Source organism: Trachypithecus francoisi, unplaced genomic scaffold (genome assembly GCF_009764315.1).
Source record: "Trachypithecus francoisi isolate TF-2019V2 unplaced genomic scaffold, Tfra_2.0 Lachesis_group12, whole genome shotgun sequence".
Taxonomy (NCBI): domain Eukaryota; kingdom Metazoa; phylum Chordata; class Mammalia; order Primates; family Cercopithecidae; genus Trachypithecus; species Trachypithecus francoisi.
In genome coordinates, this window is record NW_022681457.1 from 12,801,681 (window position 1) to 12,819,771 (window position 18,091).

General features: G+C 43.9%; 1 protein-coding gene across 1 annotated transcript; it reads left to right on the forward strand.

The window, feature by feature from the left end:
- The first annotated feature begins 341 nt into the window (after positions 1-341).
- On the forward strand, positions 342-13,741 carry ZNF549 (zinc finger protein 549). Its single transcript, XM_033224635.1, has 4 exons — positions 342-646; positions 4,061-4,099; positions 8,446-8,572; positions 10,507-13,741. Exons 1-4 carry the CDS (start codon positions 614-616, stop codon positions 12,228-12,230), a joined length of 1,923 nt encoding a protein of 640 aa, XP_033080526.1. The 5' UTR covers positions 342-613; the 3' UTR covers positions 12,231-13,741.
- The last annotated feature ends 4,350 nt before the right edge of the window (positions 13,742-18,091 follow it).

The following is an 18,091-nucleotide window of genomic DNA, read 5'->3' on the forward strand; positions in this document are numbered from 1 at the left end:
CGATCTCCTGACCTCGTGATCCGCCCGTCTCGGCCTCCCAAAGTGCTGGGATTACAGGCTTGAGCCACCGCGCCCGGCCAATTGTCAACATTTTTAATGTACTGAATGCAATATATGTCAACTTTTGTGTTGAGAAATGAAGATCAAATCGTTTTCTTTTATCATGTGTATGTAATAGGCTTTGCTGATCCTAGTTCGACGGGTTTTTTCCTTTGTCCTCACCCTCTTGGATTGCGTTCTCAGGGCGCTACGTACTGCGACGTGGTAAAAACTACACTACCCAGAATACTGTGCGCCGAACGTGCCGGGGCCTTGGACCAATCGTTGCCCAGGAAAGAGGCACCTGCGTAAGTGCGCAATACGCCAGAATCTTCCGGCGTCTTTCCGGTGGTGGTCGTTTTGGCAGCAGACGAGTCCGTCCGCCGGTAGGCGGTTCCTGCTGGCTGGGTCCGGGCCAGGTAACTGGAGCCGGAAGCCGGTGGAGGTGGTGTCCGCCTGCAGAGGAGCTGGCGTGGTCTCGGTCTGAGCGTCGCCCAGCGATTTGCCACCGCACGCCGGGCGGCCCCCGGGCTTTACCGCGCGCCTCTCCAGGCCCCGCCCCGCCCAGAGTCCCATGGCTACGGCAGCGCTTGTGAATACGCGGCAGGTGAGAGCGGCGTCCTCGGATCCTCACCCGGGTCCTCAAGCCCCGGATTGGGGTCACCTGCGCGGGACTCTGCAGTTCAGTCCCCTTCTCCAGGACAGCGAGGCGTTCTGGGTGGGGTCCTCAGAGCTGACGGGCGGCCAGGTGAAGAAGGGAGAGCGTTGCGTACGGTGGGAGCTGCACGCTCAGAGCCTGGGAGGTGCGCCGGGGTCGCGAGCATTCGGAAATCTGGGGGCCGACCCGTGTCTGCGGGGAGCAGAGAATGAGGAGAAGGCACGGCTGCCATGGCAGCCTGAGCAGCCGGGTTTTAATTCTGAGTCGTTGGGAGCCACGGAGGGTTGTGAACTAAAGGAGAACACGATCTGAGTGAGGGTCTGAAAAAATATTTCAAAGGCCATGAGTGGAGAGAACAGACTGTTACAGAGTGATGAGGGTGGACGCAGAGATATTGGTGAGGAGACTGCTGTAGTAGACTCCAGGAGGATTATGGTGGATTCTGGACCAGACGGGTGGCTGAAGGGACCTAAGTAATAAGAATCTTGGTAGATTTAAAGGTAAAGCCAGCAGGATTTTCTGCTCCATCATTTGTGCTTGTGAGCAAAAGTGGGAGTGAAGTATGAACCCAAGTTTTTCTTTTACCTGAACACCTGCAAGAGTTGACAAATCTGGTGGGTGAGCAGGTTTCAGGGAAATAGTAGGAGTTGAATTTTGGACGTGGTATTTCTAAACTGCCACAGAGTGAAGTTGTTATATGGGCAGTTGGAATCATAAGTAAAAATTTCATGGGAGGAAACTGACTCAGTGATGTGTAAATGGTGACAGGCTGGGGCCTAGACTCAGGTTAAGCCTTAAATTTAAATGGGAAATCTTAAGGTTTTACTTTGAAATGAAGAGAGGGAGGGCTGAGGCTGGGGAAGTGTGGGTGGGCCTTGCGAGGCTGCCTGCATATAGGAGGGCCATGGGGTCCCAGGGGTATTTCCAGAGGGAATGTGTAAGGAATACACACTGCATAGGATGGATTTGAGGGTGGGACACTGTGTAGAGTCACCATTCAGAAGACTGGGTGAGCTGTTCACTCAATGTGGAGCCAGAAAAAGATCAGCCAGACGAGCGGAGCAGCCCAAGCCCAGCAAGAGCAGCTCTCCCAGGAAAATACAAGTTTAGACTGTATAGATTCAACGGATTAAATTTATGCAAGCAATTAACCGATTAAAATGCCACTATAACTCTGTGCTCTAATAAAAAATAAATATGTTTGCTTTTTGTCATGCTTTCCTGGCACGGAATTCCTAAAATCCTTGTAATTTCCTCAGTGAAAAGTGTCTTGTGATAAGTCGTGTACCACATAACAATGTTGACCACATCAATGACGGTGGTCTCATAAGATTATAATACCATATTTTTACTGTACCTTTTCATTTTATTTCTTTCTGATCAGGAGGCAAATTGCATTTTCTAAGTTTGTAAATGTTTAAATGCACAAATAATTATCACTGTGTTACGGTTGCTGACAGTATTTAATATAGCAACGTGCTGTACAGGTTTGTAGCCTAGGAACAATAGGCTATACCATTTAGTAGTTGAACAATGAATGTCTGAACAGTAGTTCCCCCGTGTCCTCAGAGGATACTTTTCAAGACCCCCACTGGAGGCTTGAGACTGCAGATAGTACCCAACATATATATCCTATGTTTCTTACTAGACTACGTATCTATAATAAAATCCAGTTTATAAATTAAGCACTAGAAGAGATGAACAATAATAACTGGAAATAATATAGAACAATTACATTTTATAAGTTAATAAAAGTTATGTAACTGTAGTTGAGACAGTAAAAAACCAAAAATTAAATTATAAAAAACGTTATGTGAATGTGGTATCTCTAAATATGTTACTGTACTATTCACCTTTCTTGTATTGAGGAAGGGACTAAACTCGAAAGAATGAGATTTCCTCACACTACTTAGAATGGTGCACTACTGGCTGGGCGCAGTGGGTCACACCTGTAATCCCAGCACTTGGCAGATCACGAGGTCAGGAGATCGAGACCATCCTGGCCAACACGGTGAAACCCCATCTCTACTAAAACTACAAAAAAAAAAAAAAAAAAAAACCAAAAAAAACTACAAAAAAGTAGCCGGGCATAGTGGCAGGCGCCTATAGTCCCAGCTACTCGGGAAGCTGAGGCAGGAGAATGGCGTGAACCCAGGAGGTGGAGCATGCAGTGAGCGAAGATCGAGCCACTGCACTCCAGCCTGGGCAACAAAGCGAGACTCCATCTCAAAAATAAATAAATAAAGAATAGTGCACTATTTAAAACTTGAATTGTTTATTTCTGGAATTTTAATATTATTATTTTCAGGCTGAAGTTGTAATTTAATACGTATAATTTTCACACCGAAGTTGAATGTGGGTAATTGAAACTGCAAATAGCAAAACACCCGATGAGGGAAGACTACTATACTTGAGTTTTATGAGATGGCTTAGGGTGTACAGACAGGGTGGAGTCAGTCACCAGACAAATCAAGTGATTATAGAATTTGAACTTTAAGCCCTACCTCTGGCCTCCAGGGAGGGGTACAGAGATCTGGAGATTAGGTTATATAAAATCTTCAACAGTGAGTTCTGGAAGCTTCAAGGTTGTGAACACTTGGAAATGCTGGGAGAGTGACATAAGAGAGCATGGAAGTATTCTGCTTTACCCCCTCTCCCCAGTACCTTGCCATATGCATCTCTTCCATTTGGCTGTTCCTGAGTTACATCCATTACCATAAACCGGTAAACATAAGCAAAGTATTTTCCTGAGTTCTGTAAGTGGTTCTAGCAAATTACTGAACCTAAGGAGAGAGGTCATGGCAGCCCCCAAATTTGTAGCCAAGTGGAGAAAATTACAGTGGTCTGGACATTGGCTTGCAATTGGCATATGAAGTGAGGACAGTTTTGTATGACTGAGCCCTTAAACCTGTTGGTTTAGATGCAACTCCAGGTAGTTAGTGTTAGAATAGGATTGAATTGTAGGACACCTAGTTGGTATCAGAATCAGAGAATGGTGTGGGAAAAGACGCTACGTATTTATTGTCAAGGAATCACAGAAGCCTCTAATAATTTGAAAAGATACCACATTCACATAAAGACTTAAATGGCAAGTAAGAAACACCAAAATTTTAAAAAGTGTTTACAGAAATCTTAATGCCATAGTCAGTACTAGCTAAATCTTAGCATTGGACACGTATGAATGAGTTTGATGCCTACAATAGCACTACGAGATAGCCACCATTAAGTGTTTCCATTTTATAGATGAAGGCAACCTCAGAGAGGTTAGGTCTTTGTCTAGTGTCACACAGTTGGCAAGAGCAACTTACCCTTTGTAAATGCCATCTTGAACACCTTTATTTCATAGCCTCTTTCTTCCTACAGATTCTCATGGCAACAGAAGAGTTTGTGAAACCATCACAGGTAAGTGGAAGAAGTCCCAGGTCTTCCCTGGCCCTGTTTCCTAAAGCTATGGTTCCGACCCACAGATGCAGGTGACACTGATGTCCGGGGACTCTTTTTCCTTCGTGTTGGGTCCCTGGGGTCACCTCAGGCCCAGGATGATTAATCAGGGTCAGGAGTTATGCAGAGATGTTCTCATTTCTGCATCCAATAGGATGAAGTGATGGAAGGTTTCCTGGGCATAGGCTCCAGCATGTCCAAATGCTTAGAGATGAGAATGATATGGGCATATATAGGGAACTGCAAATCTCTGTGCACTGTGGCCAAAACTTTTACAGTTTGAGTTGTGACAGAATATGAGTTTCCTTTTCCTTCTTTACAATCTCACAGATACACGATTTGTCCTTTTTGTAGATCTTAGCAAACTCAGAGTACAATTTTTTTTTTCTTGTTAAGAATTCTAGGCCAGGCACAGTGGCTCACGCCTGTAATCCCAGCACTTTGGGAGGCCAGGGCGGGTGGATCATGAGGTCAGGAGATCGAGACCATCCTGGCTAACATGGTGAAACCCCGTCTCTACTAAAAATACAAAAAAAATCAGCCGGGTGTGGTGGCAGGCGCCTGTGGTCCCAGCTTCTCGGGAGGCTGAGGCAGGAGAATGGTGTGAACCTGGGAGGCGGAGCTTGCAGTGAGCCACGGTGGTGCCACTGCACTCCAGCCTGGGCGACAGTGCGAGACTCTGTCTCAAAAATCAAAAATAAAAACTCTCACCTTTTCACTTACAGAAAGTACTTCACAGGTTGTCTTTTACATATCTGAATGGCTGGTATTATCGCTCTTGTGCTTTGGGGGTATTAAGTAAAATAAAGGGTTACTTGAACACAAGCACTGTGATAATGAGACAGTTGATATGATAACCAAGATGGCCACATAGTGACTAACAGGCAGGTAATGTATTCAGCGTGGATCTACTGGACAAAGGGATGATTCACGTCTTGGGCAGAACAGCATCGGACAGTGTAAGATTTTATCACACTACTCAGAAAAGCACATCATTTATAACTTTTGAGTTGTTTTTTTCTGGAGTTATCCATGTAATATTTTCGGACCACAGTTGACCACTGGTGAGTGAAACCATGGAAAACAGAGTAGTGGCTAAGAGCGGGGACAGCTGTATATGTATTCAGTGCTATAAATTTTATTCTAAGCACTGCTTCCACTGCATCTCACAAATTCTTAAGTTGTGTTTTCATTGTCATTTAGTTAAAAATAGTTTTAAATTTATCTTGAGTATTTCTTCTTTGTTCCATGCATTAAGTCTTGTTTACATCTCCCGGGTATTTTGGGATTTGCCAGCTATCTTTCTATTACTGCTTTCTAGTTGAATTCCACTGTGATCGCAGAGCACTGTATTATTTCTGTTAAATGTATTAAGAGGTATTTTTTGACTCTTTGTATTGTAAACTGGGGAGTAAGTGCCCTTCGTGGGGTCTCTAGGATCATTCCAGCACTGCCATGGAAATGAAACTCTGAGGGGCATAAAGGATTTGTTACATTCATAGGTCCTCATAGAGGGTGGCACGGCAAACCATGCATGGAGCCATATGGAAGGAGCTCTCAGGGAGTGGACTCAACCAAGCAGGCAGGGAGCCAACAGGGAGAGCAAGGACCTGTGGGCAGGTGCCTTTCCTAGTGTGTCTGAATGTCATTCACAGTCAAAGGAAGAAAGAAAGGGGAGGTTGTGACAGGGACCAGTCTTAGCATGCTGGGTACGTGGTCACCGGGGTGGGTTGCTCATCATGTATTGGGGATGTTGAAGCATCAGGAAAATAGAAAGTTTCAAAGATTTATAAAACAGGCCCAGAATGTGGTCCGTCTCGTTGAATATTCCGTGTGAGCTTGAGAACAGCGTGTATTCTGTTCTTGTTGGACAAAGTAATCTAAAGATGGTGGTTATGTCCAGTTGATTGATGGTGTTGTTGAATTCAGCTAAGTTTATTGGTTTTCTGCCTACTGTATCTGTCAGTAACAGATAGAAAAGAGTGTGGAAGACTTCAATTACGATGGTGGATTGATCTGTTTCTCCTTGAAGATCTGTCAGTTTTTGCCTCATATAGTTTGATGCTCTGTGGTCAGGCATGTATGTGCTAAGGATTCTTATATCTTTTTGGAAACGGCCTCAACCTCCTGAGTAGCTGGGATTACAGTCACCCGCCACCATGCCCAGCTAATTTTTGTATTTTTAGTGGAGACAGGATTTCTCCACACTGGCCAGGCTGATCTCGAACTCCTGACCTCAGGTGATCCACCCGCCTCAGCCTCCCAAAGTGCCTGTGATGTTTTCTCGATAGCTAGACATGATGAGCTCAGTAAAAGGAATTGCTGTAAATAGGCCTTTAATAATGTGGTGGTGAGGTGTGTCAGCGGGCAGGGCAAGCATTTTAAGGTTTTAGTGAGCCTGTTCCTGTTGACTGAAATTCTCATGTGTTTCTAAATAGTGTTTTGTTATGCTTTTTCTCTCCCACTATGTGGAAGAGGATTGCTAGAGTGGATTGCAGTTGGTTATTTCCCTTCCCCCAGATAGATTAGGCTCTGATAATACCTCTGTAGGTTGGACTTTGGTTAATTGTTGTCTCCCAATGGCAGGCCTTGTTTAGAGGAACACATTGCTATGGCATATTTTAAAATGATTCATTTTCCCCTCTCTGGCGGAAGCACAAGGGGATTTTTTTTTTTTTTTCCAGTATTCACCATGAGAACTTGGTTAAGTTTCTGGAGGTAAATATTGCAAGATTGTGGGGGCCCCTTATAGTGATAAGTGCCTCTTGAATTTTCAACTCACAGAATTGTCCACACAGAGCTTGCAGCTCTGTATTACAGATTGTATATAATTTATGTATTATAGATTGGGTTTTCCTAACCTGGCACTGGTTCGCATGATGGTTTCCTTTCATGAGTTTCTGCGCCTGTGAGCCTTGATTCCCCTGTATTCCCTTGTTTCTCTCTCCAATCTTGTGGGCAGTGGTGTGTCGTGTGCCCTTATCTTTCCTGTGTGGATCCTAGAAGAACTGTCCATTTCTTAGTCTGTTTAACTCTTTACTTGCTATCGTGACAGAGTGGCCACTTCCAAGCTCCTTACATGCAGACTCGGAAACCAGAGTCCAGGAGTTAGGCCTTCACAATGTGGAGTCTCCTGTTGGGACTTCTTGGTGGTGGTGTCAGGTGCACAGCAAGAGACAGACACGTGGAGTTCAGGGAAGGGATCTAAGTGAAAGCTATCCATCAGCCAGTGGCTGACCTGTGGACCATGGCAAATTTAAGAGGAACACTCTTCAGGTCATAGTGGCAATCCCATCAGTGAGGAAGGATGTAGAGAGTATTCTCTAGTGACTGGGTCTCTTGCATGGTCACCTGGAGGTGGGAACCATCACTAAGATAGATAAAGAAGAGTAGTAACCATGGATGTGTGGGGGTAGGATGAAACGGGTGTCCAGCTGCTGGCACAGTGTTTAAATGGGGAATGGTTAAGAGATTCATTCAGAGGCAAAGCAGTAATGGAGATCAAATGACACCAAGGTCAGGGCTGGTGCTTTTTCTCCCTTCTGCTGGCTCCAACTTTTGTTGGTAACTCTTGGTGGGGCCTGAGTAGTTGCAGACAGGGTGACAGATTAGGTTAAGAGTAAATTAGATTGACTGGGAGAGTCATTCAGCCTGTGGTGGGAGCAGCTGGGGACCAGGCTTTGACTGAGTATAGGTGGAGAGAGGAAAGATGTGACGGGTGTGGGGACAGCACAGGCAACACTGAGGAGGAAGTGGACTTCGGCAGCCTGAACTTACACGAGGTCTGAGTGGCTGAAATTGGAACAAAGAGCCAGGCCAGATCGGGAAGTCTTCATAACAGTCCTGAGACTGCCTCTGGCTTGAGTCTAACAAAGATGTGTGGTGGTGCTGGATCCGCGTTGCATTTAGCAAGTGCTGCCTGGGCCCCTTGAGCAGAGTGGCATGTGGAGAAGCCAGGGAAGTGCCTGTGTCATGGATGCTGAGGGCGGTGGAGTTCAAGGTGTAGAAGCCATGATCTGGAGATGTGTTCCCATGAATGGTGTGCAGCTGGGAGGGAGTATGACTGTACTCAGGATCCTTGTACTGGCACTTTAAGCCAAGACGGTAAGCACAGGTTTCAGTATATCTGGGTCTCCAGCGAGATGAACCAGCAGGAGCATGGATGAGATTCCATGATGTAAGGCCCAGAGGGAGATACTCTAAGGACCTGGTATCTCCTCTGAGTTGGAGAACTAGGGAGGAGGGAGATTTACTGGGATTCCTGGGGATTGAGTCTGCTCATGATCTCACCTGCCCCCATCATGCAGGGCCATGTGACCTTTGAGGATATTGCTGTGTACTTCTCCCAGGAGGAGTGGGGCCTCCTGGATGAAGCTCAGAGGTGCCTGTATCATGACGTGATGCTGGAGAACTTTTCGCTTATGGCCTCAGTGGGTAAGATCTCTTAAAACCACACCATCGACCTCTGCTGGACTTTGCTCTTCCCCTTTTTCCAGGAGTTTCCTGTCTTTCGCAGAGTTGGACATGGGCCCTGCTTCTTTCCTTGGTTCGTGACCTGTGGAAGACATAGGCGCTGTGGTTGCCAGTCCTGGGTTTTTTTCTGCCCCAACATCTACTATCCTGAAGCCTTTTAGTTAAGAGTTTGGGTTCAGACTCTTGTAACTTGCCCAACCGATACCACTTGGTTTTGCCACTCCTTGCTAAGGTTCACTTCTGTGGTGGACCTGTGTTACAGGTTCTCCCCATGCCTTTAGTAGACGTCTCTTTGGACCTGCCTTTCTCAGGAATTATAGGTACTTACATGGTTGCTGTTTGTAGGGAACCCTAGACTATGACAGCAACACCCACTCCCAAGCGTTTTTTTGTAACAAATTTCCCTCCTGTAGTCTGTCATGGGTTGGGGCACTCTGGGCCAGTGTTGTTGATCCACCTCCCTGTTTTTCCCTTAGGATTTCTTCTGCCTTCCAGGACTGAGATAGTCTCCTGACTTAAGCCGGGGATGGGGGAAAAGGCCTGTGTTCCTGAAAGGGTAGTGAAGTCTTTAGCTATAGCAAGCGGGGTTAACGAGGTTTGGGACCTGTGACTAGGAGCAGTGGGAGTGCATGATTTCAGGGCTAAACTCAAATCATACCAGGCAAATGTCCTATGTTCCCCACTATTTTGGTGCCAGGGCTCATGGCCATACCTCATTTTTCTCTTTTCTCTGCCTGCTTGACAATTTACCTACTTGTCGTTTCTACTGTGATTGTCCCCTACGTCTTTTCTCCACATCTCTCCTGTTCCTATTCTGCAGTGTTCTCCAACATTAGCCTATACCTAATGTATTTAATATTATGAGCTGTGCAGATACAGATGTTCCTCAGCTCATGATGGAGTTATATCCTGGTAAACCCATTGTGAGTTGAGAATATCGTAAGTCAGATATGCATTTAATACACCCAACTTATTAGACATCCTAGCTTAGCAACACAGTAGAGTATCAGTTGTTCAGCCTTGTGATTGCATGGCTTACCACTGCATCACAAGGGTATACACACTGCCTATCACTAGCCTGGAAAAAGTTCAAAATTCAAAGTATGGTTTCTACTGAATGCATGTCACTTTTGTATCATCATGAAGTGGAAAAATCAGTTCAACCATTGTAAATCAAAGACTATCTACTTAAGCTCTCAAACATCGCTATCTAGTTGTAACTACATTTTCCTGGCGTGACACACATTCTATGCAGGTCTCCCCTGTCTCCATCAGACAACGTCCTATTGAAAACCATTGACAGAGAAGGGAGTTGTATGCCCCCTGCCTCTCTTCCCACCACAGTACCCGATTCCTTGTTCTCCTGCTGGTTATGGGTCTTTCCCTACATGGTAACCTTCAGAGCCCTAATACTATAAGTATGATGTTCCTTGACCTGACTCCGGCTCCCTTGTCCTGAAAACAAACCCATGGCCTGGGTGCGATGGCTCATGCCTATAATCCTAGCACTTGGGGAAGCTGAGCTGGGAGGATCACTTGAGCTGAGGAATTTGAGACCAGCCTTGGGAACATAATGAGATCCCTATCTCCACAAAAAATTCTAAAAAATTAGCCAGGCATGGTGTTATATGCCTGTAGTTCCAGCTGCTTGGGAGGCTGAGATGGGAGTGTCACTGGAGCTTGGAAGGTCAAGGCTGCAGTGAGATGTGACTGCAGCTACACTCCCATCTGGGTGACAGAGCAAGACTCTATCTCAAAACAAAAACAAAACAAAACAAAAAAACAAAAAACAAAACGTGGACTCATCCGTCCCTGTGTTCCATAGGTATTTGTAATGGAGCTGTTCTCTTCCACCAAAGTCTGCATATACTTCACTTGCATTTTTATGCTTTTAGGGTGTTTGCATGGAATAGAGACTGAGGAGGCCCCTTCTGAGCACACTATTTCTGCACAAGGAGTGTCACAGGCCAGGTCTCCAAAGCCAGGTCCTTCCATCCCAAACGCTCGTTCTTGTGAGATGTGTATCCTGGTCATGAAAGACATTTTGTACCTCACTGAGCACCAGGGAACACTTCCCTGGCAGAAACCTTATACTTCTGCGGCCAGTGGGAAATGGTTTTCATTTGGTTCTAACCTGCAACAGCACCAGAACCAGGACAGTGGAGAGAAACACATCAGAAAGGGGGAGAGCAGTGCCTTGCTTCTGAATAGCTGCAAAATTCCTCTGTCAGACGATCTCTTCCCATGCAAAGATGTTGAGAAGGATTTTCCAACCATCCTGGGCCTTCTTCAACACCACACCACCCACAGCAGAGAAGAGTATGCACATAGAAGCAGGGAGACCTTTCAACAAAGACGTTACAAATGTGAGCAAGTTTTCAATGAGAAAGTTCATGTTAGTGAGCATCAGAGAGTCCACACTGGAGAAAAAGCTTATAAGCAGAGGGAATATGGGAAATCCTTGAACTCTAAATATTCATTTGTTGAACACCAGAGAACCCATAATGCAGAAAAGCCTTATGTGTGCAGTATATGTGGGAAATCATTCCTCCATAAACAAACACTTGTTGGGCACCAGCAGAGAATTCACACTAGAGAAAGGTCTTATGTGTGCATCGAATGTGGGAAATCCTTGAGCTCCAAATACTCACTTGTGGAACACCAGAGAACCCATAACGGAGAAAAGCCTTATGTGTGCAACGTATGTGGGAAATCATTCCGTCACAAACAAACATTTGTTGGGCACCAGCAGAGAATCCACACTGGAGAGAGGCCTTATGTATGTATTGAATGTGGGAAATCTTTTATTCATTCCTATGACCGCATTCGACACCAGAGAGTTCACACTGGAGAAAGGGCTTATCAGTGCAGTGAATGTGGGAAATCCTTCATATACAAACAGTCACTTCTTGATCACCAGAGAATCCACACGGGAGAAAGGCCTTATGAGTGCAAAGAATGTGGGAAAGCATTCATTCACAAAAAAAGACTTCTTGAGCACCAGAGAATTCATACTGGAGAAAAGCCTTATGTGTGCATCATATGCGGGAAATCATTTATCCGTTCATCTGACTACATGCGACACCAGAGAATTCACACTGGAGAAAGGGCTTATGAATGCAGTGACTGTGGGAAAGCCTTCATCTCCAAACAAACACTTCTTAAGCATCACAAAATCCACACTAGAGAAAGGCCTTATGAATGCAGTGAATGTGGGAAAGGCTTCTACCTTGAGGTTAAATTTCTTCAGCACCAAAGAATCCATACTAGAGAACAACTTTATGATTGCAATGAATGTGGAAAAGTCTTCAGCCACCAAAAAAGACTTCTTGAGCACCAGAAAGTTCACACTGGAGAAAAGCCCTGTGAGTGCAGTGAATGTGGGAAATGCTTTAGACACCGCACCAGCCTCATTCAACACCAGAAAGTTCACAGTGGAGAGAGGCCTTATAACTGCACTGCATGTGAGAAGGCCTTTATCTATAAAAACAAACTTGTTGAGCATCAGCGAATCCACACTGGAGAAAAGCCGTATGAATGTGGTAAATGTGGGAAAGCCTTCAACAAAAGATATTCCCTTGTCAGGCACCAGAAAGTACATACAACAGAAGAGCCCTAGCAATTGTCGACATGTGCCATTGTCTTATTCACCATAACATACCAGAGAGCCGACTTTTCAAGGGATCCGACAGAAATTGAACCTCATACATCTGCGTATCAGTAGTTGAAAGATTCACTACAAGGTCCAAGTACTTGGGAAACTTTCCAGAGATTAATTACTTGTACTTTCTAATCTGCCCAGTGTTACAACAGACTACCATGTGGCATATCCTCACATTTTTCATCAGTCACTCACATGTGCTCAAGGAATGCAGACCACTGTGCTCACCAAATTCTGAAGGGAGTAATATAATAAAAGCCTATTGAGGGTCCTCTTCCATTTTGCTGAACTGTTCAAGGCATAGACAAAACCCAAGTTTGACAAAGAAGAGCAATCTGGATTATTGTAGCCCATGGAGGTTTACCTTCTTCATAGGTTTTTTTTTTTTTTTTTTTTTTATGTGATTGCCATAGTGGGATATTCCCTCCCCCACATTACCCAAGAGGGACATGGGCTGTCTCACCATGTGCTGATGTATGTGTTCTGCCAATGTGAAGAGTGAACAGCTCCAACTTTATGTGCCCCCAGGGACATAGTATGAGATCAGAAAATAAGTTTAGTCCTGTTTGTCTTAATTTGTATTGGTTTCCAAGGTCTCCTAGGAAAGAGAGCAGAGCTGTGTGGTCCTAATCATGGTGTCGATTTTATGCCAGATTTATTTGTAGCTCCAGAGGTCTCCCTGAGAAGAGGCATTTGTGACAAACTCAAGTGCTGGGGTCTGCATTAATTGTTTATTTGCAGTGATGCTTCATATTTCCTAGCACTGTTCATGGCATCTTATTTCCCAGGTCCTTCATTGTAGCCATGGGCACTGAAGGACAGAATTGGTTGTAAAACCTACTGGGGCCAGGTAAGAACAGTAGTTGTGACAGGTAGGTGTGATAAACAGAGAGTGGAAAATATTGTAGCCAAGAAGAGTGGATGTGTCCCATCCAAAGGTGCATCCAAAACTGTCTGTGTTACTATGGCTTCATGGTTTGGGGGTATATAGAAATTCTCAGGACCTCAGACCTTTGATTCTCCTTTGGCAGCACACATCGTCAGCATAAGTCATCTAAAGATTTTGTGGACTCCCATAACTTCTGTACTGTGTTTGAGATGACTGCTGCATGAGCAGGAAAGCAGGATTTGAGAGAACATACACCTTGCCTTCCAGATATGTGGTTTTTGTGATTCACCCAGATCTGTTATGCCAGTTAGAAATTATCTTTATTACTTCCCATTTATTGCCACTGCTGAGAAGGCTGTCCTTCCTAACTTGTGAGGAGATGAATCCTTAATAAGTAAATATTGTGTTACCCTATAGTCTGGTTTTCCAAAAGGAGAGGTAGATGCATATTTTTGTGTGGAACCATTTATCTTAAAACATTGAGGTGCAGTTTTTATACACAAAACCTTCTATCTTTTTAAGAATTTTGTTTGTATGGTTTATTGCCTAATTAATGGGTTTTGACATTCATGTAATCTCAGTAAGTGTCTTGTCTTAGAAATATGTGTGTAGGCCGGGCGCGGTAGCTCAAGCCTGTAATCCCAGCACTTTGGGAGGCCGAGACGGGCAGATCACAAGGTCAGGAGATCTAGACCATCCTGGCTAACACGGTGAAACCCCGTCTCTACTAAAAGATACAAAAAATTAGCCGGGCGTGGTGGCGGGCGCCTGTAGTCCCAGCTACTCCGGAGGCTGAGGCAGGAGAATGGCGTAAACCCGGGAGGCGGAGCTTGCAGTGAGCTGAGATCCGGCCACTGCACTCCAGCCTGGGAGACAGCCAGACTCCGTCTCAAAAAAAAAAAAAAAAGAAATATGTGTGTATAGGCCAGGTGCGGTGGCTCATGCCTGGGAGGCCAAGGCAGGTAGATCACCCGAGGTCAGGAGTTCGAGACCAGCCTGGCCAACATAGTGAACTCCAGTCTCTACTAAAAATACAAAAATTAGCCGGGCTTGGTGGTGTGGATCTGTAATCCCAGCTACGCAGGAGGCTGAGGCAGGAGAATTGCTTGAACCTGGGAGGCGGAGGTTGTAGTGAGCTGAGGTCGCGCCATTGCACTCCAGCCTGGGTGACAGAGTGACACTCGGTCTCAAAAAAAAAAAACAAAACAAAAAAAAAACAAATATGTGTGTATATATTCTATTTTGTGTCTTTTCATTCACCTTATTTCATTCAGTCTTCCAAATAAAATGTTCTTAATTTTGATGAAGTCTAATTTGTCTGTGTGTTCTTTTACTGTTATTTTGGTGCTATTTTAAAAAATGCATTCCTTGGCTGGGCGTGGTGGCTCATGCCTGTAATCCCAACACTTTGGGAAGCCAAGGTGGGTCGGATCACCTGAGGTCAGGAGTTTGAGACCAGCCTGGCCAACGTGGCAAAACCCCGTCTCTACTAAAAATACAAAAAGTAGCTGGGCATGGTGGTGTAGTCGTAGCTACTCGGGAGGCTTAGGTGGGAGGATTGCTTGAACCTGGGAGGTGGAGGCTGCAGTGAACTGAGATCTTGCCACTACATTCCAGCCTGGGCGACAGAGCAGGACTCCCATCTCGGGAAAAAAATAAATAAAAATAAAAAATAAAAAATTGTGTAATTATAGAAACTTTGGAAAGATTGTTATTCAACTGATATTACATAAGGTATTTATTTTGTAAATTAGTTGCAATATTAGAATTTCTATGTCAGTCTAGAGTATTTATTTCTGTGCTGTTATTGTGACCGTAACACATTGAAAGAGTTCTTAATTTTGCTTTGCCTCCCCGTACGCATACTTAATTTTTGTTATTTTCCCAAATTCCAATTATCTTTACAAGATCATTTTCTTTGTTTTTTAAAAGAGCTAACCAGACAAGAAAATTTGCCCTTGTTATTCCCACTTTTTATACAACTTGTCTGCCAAACGCTTTATGCCATTATTCTTATCAGTCTCATTCTCAGGGGTTTCTCTGAGCAAATCCATACAAAAGTGGAACTATGTGACACTTCCTGCTCCATTCTCATGCTTCATCTTTAATAGGTAAATTTACCATTTTAAATAATTTTAAAATGATCTTCACTGTATGTACTTTGGATTTAATCCTACTAATAATTAAGAGGCTCTAAGAATCAATGGATTTAATCCTACTAATGATTAAGATACTCTAAGAATCAACGTAAAACTAATTTTAAAGCCAGTAGCATAATTTTGTGAGTTATGCCTGAGTATTCAAACATCCTAACAAGTCAAAAATATTAAAATTAATATGTTTAGTCTTTCCAATTAAATACTTCCATTCCATAAACTTCAGAACCAAAGTTAGATACCAACAAGAGACTGTAGATAAATACAGTGTCAATGGTATCCAGGGACTAGCCCATATACTTGAAAATCTTATTAATCATCAATAAAGTACCCCACCATAAACAAATACACAATAAAAAGTCAAGATACAAATAAAGACAGGCCAATATATGAGTAGACCATTGACAGAAGAGGAAAAACAAAAGGGAATAAAAGGATATGAATTAATGCTCAAACATATTTCAATCTGAGAAACAGCAGATAATACCGTATATCACTTTAAACTTCTAAAATAAGAAAAACTGGAAAGCTGGGTAATTCTAAATATTGTCTGGGACACAGTGATACAGAAACACTTCTGTCCATCTTATGGGAGAGGAAAGGGCAATGTATAACATAATTCCAGTTACATATTGGATCACCATATGACCTAGCCATTCAGCTCCAAGGTACATTTTTCGTGTATATCCGTAAGTTTATTTAGAACACAATACTGATGACCTTACTTGTAAGGTTGAATTAAGCTAGTGGTAATATATTTCATAGCAGGAGAATGGAGGAAGTACATGTCCATAATCAGAAGATTTGAATAAAGGATGAAAGCTTCATGATGTAAAATATTACATGGCAGTTAAAAACCATTGGCTAGAGGTAAGCCCATGAAATATAGGATAGACTGTATTTTGTTGTATTTTGAGTGAAAAAGATAGACAAAAAGAATTGTGAGATCTACAATTCAATAAAACATGATAATTTAAAAATAATACCAGCTGGGCACGGTGGCTCACGCCTGTAATCCCAGCACTTTGGGAGGCCGAGGCAGGCAGATCACGAGGTCAGGAGATCGAGATCATCCTGGCTAACACTGTGAAACCCCGTCTGTACTAAAAATACAAAAAATTAGCCGGGCGTGGTGGTGGGCGCCTGTAGTCCCAGCTACTCAGGAGGCTGAGGCGGGAGAATGGCGTGAACCCGGGAGGCGGAGCTTGCAGTGAGCCGGGATCATGCCACTGCACTCCAGCCTGGGCAACAGAGTGAGACTCCGTCTCAAAAAAATAATAATTTACCACCACAAAACTCCAAACCAAAGAAAAAACCCCAAACAACCCAGACACTTCTTACTAGAACATGTTCCATGCTTTTCTCTCGGTTTCTGGTAGCCCCGTGTGTTCCTTGACTTGAAGATGTTCTTCCTGTGTCTTCACATTGTCTTCCCTCTGTACATCTGTCTTTGTGACCAAAGTTCCCTTTTTTTTTTTTTTTTGAGATGGAGTCTGTCGCCCAGGCTGGAGTGCAGTGGCACGATCTCAGCTCACTGCAACCTCCACCTCCCACGTTCAAGTGATTCTCATGCCTCAGCCTCCCATGTAGCTGGGACTACAAGCGCCTGCCACCACGTCCAGCTAATTTTTTGTATTTTTAGTAGAGATGGGGTTTCACCCTGTTAGGATGGTCTCGATCCCCTGACCTCGTGATTCACCCGCCTTGGCCTCCCAAAGTGCTGGGATTACAGGCGTGAGCCACCCCACCAGGCCCAAATTTCCCATTTTTGTAAGGACACAGTTATATTCAATTAGGAGCTAACCTAATGGATTAATTAACATGATTACCTGAGGTTCTGAAGGTAACGACTCCACCATCTTTTTTGGAGACACAAACAGTTAACATTGCCCTATGAATTTCTGCAGTTCTTTCAAGGGCAGAGTGAATAATAATCACAGCAATTTCAAGATAAACAAGTTTCCATTGTGAGATAGCTTGTTTAAAGAAACTATTAATTCCCTACACTCTTCTGATCACTCTGTTGTTCACATTCATTTTAGACTTTCTCTTCCAAATCACTTCTGGTGCTTTCCTTCCTGCTTTCATTTCCTTCAGTGTTCTAGTTCTATTATGTTTTTATTCCGTCAGCGATTTCTTAAATTTCTCTTTTCAACCTTAAGTGGTTTTTCTGAAATTATAAAATTTACTGTGAACATTTCAAACATTTCCACGTGTGCATGAAGTTAAAGTGAATGTTCACTCTGACACTCCCCTCTGCCCCATCCCTTCCCTCCCTCTACACCCAAGGAGCAAATACCATTTAACTGGGTGAGAATCCTTCCAGACACATTTTTTGTCTGCTTACAAACATTAAGATTTCTAATTCGTCTTTGCATGACTGATTTGCTAAGTGAATTCACCGTCCACAGTTCCTCTGTGAGACTAATTGAAGTGCACCAACTGTGAATGGTCATAACTAGTCCCACCCCCACAATCATTTCTTACAGATGAAGCACCATAAGAGCATAGTGCTTTTTATCTAATTTGTTCATTAAATGTAACAAAGTTACAATAACAAACATGAACAAGAAAACATGTTTTACCTCCCCGGGGCACAGTGGCTCATACCTGTAATCCCAGCACTTTGGGAGACTGAGGCGGGTGGACTACCTGAGGTCAGGAATTCAAGACCAGTCTGGCCAACATGTGAAACCCCGTCTCTACTAAAAATTCAAAAAACTTAGCCAGGCGTGGTGGTGGGTGCCTATAATCACAGCTACTCAGGAGGCTGA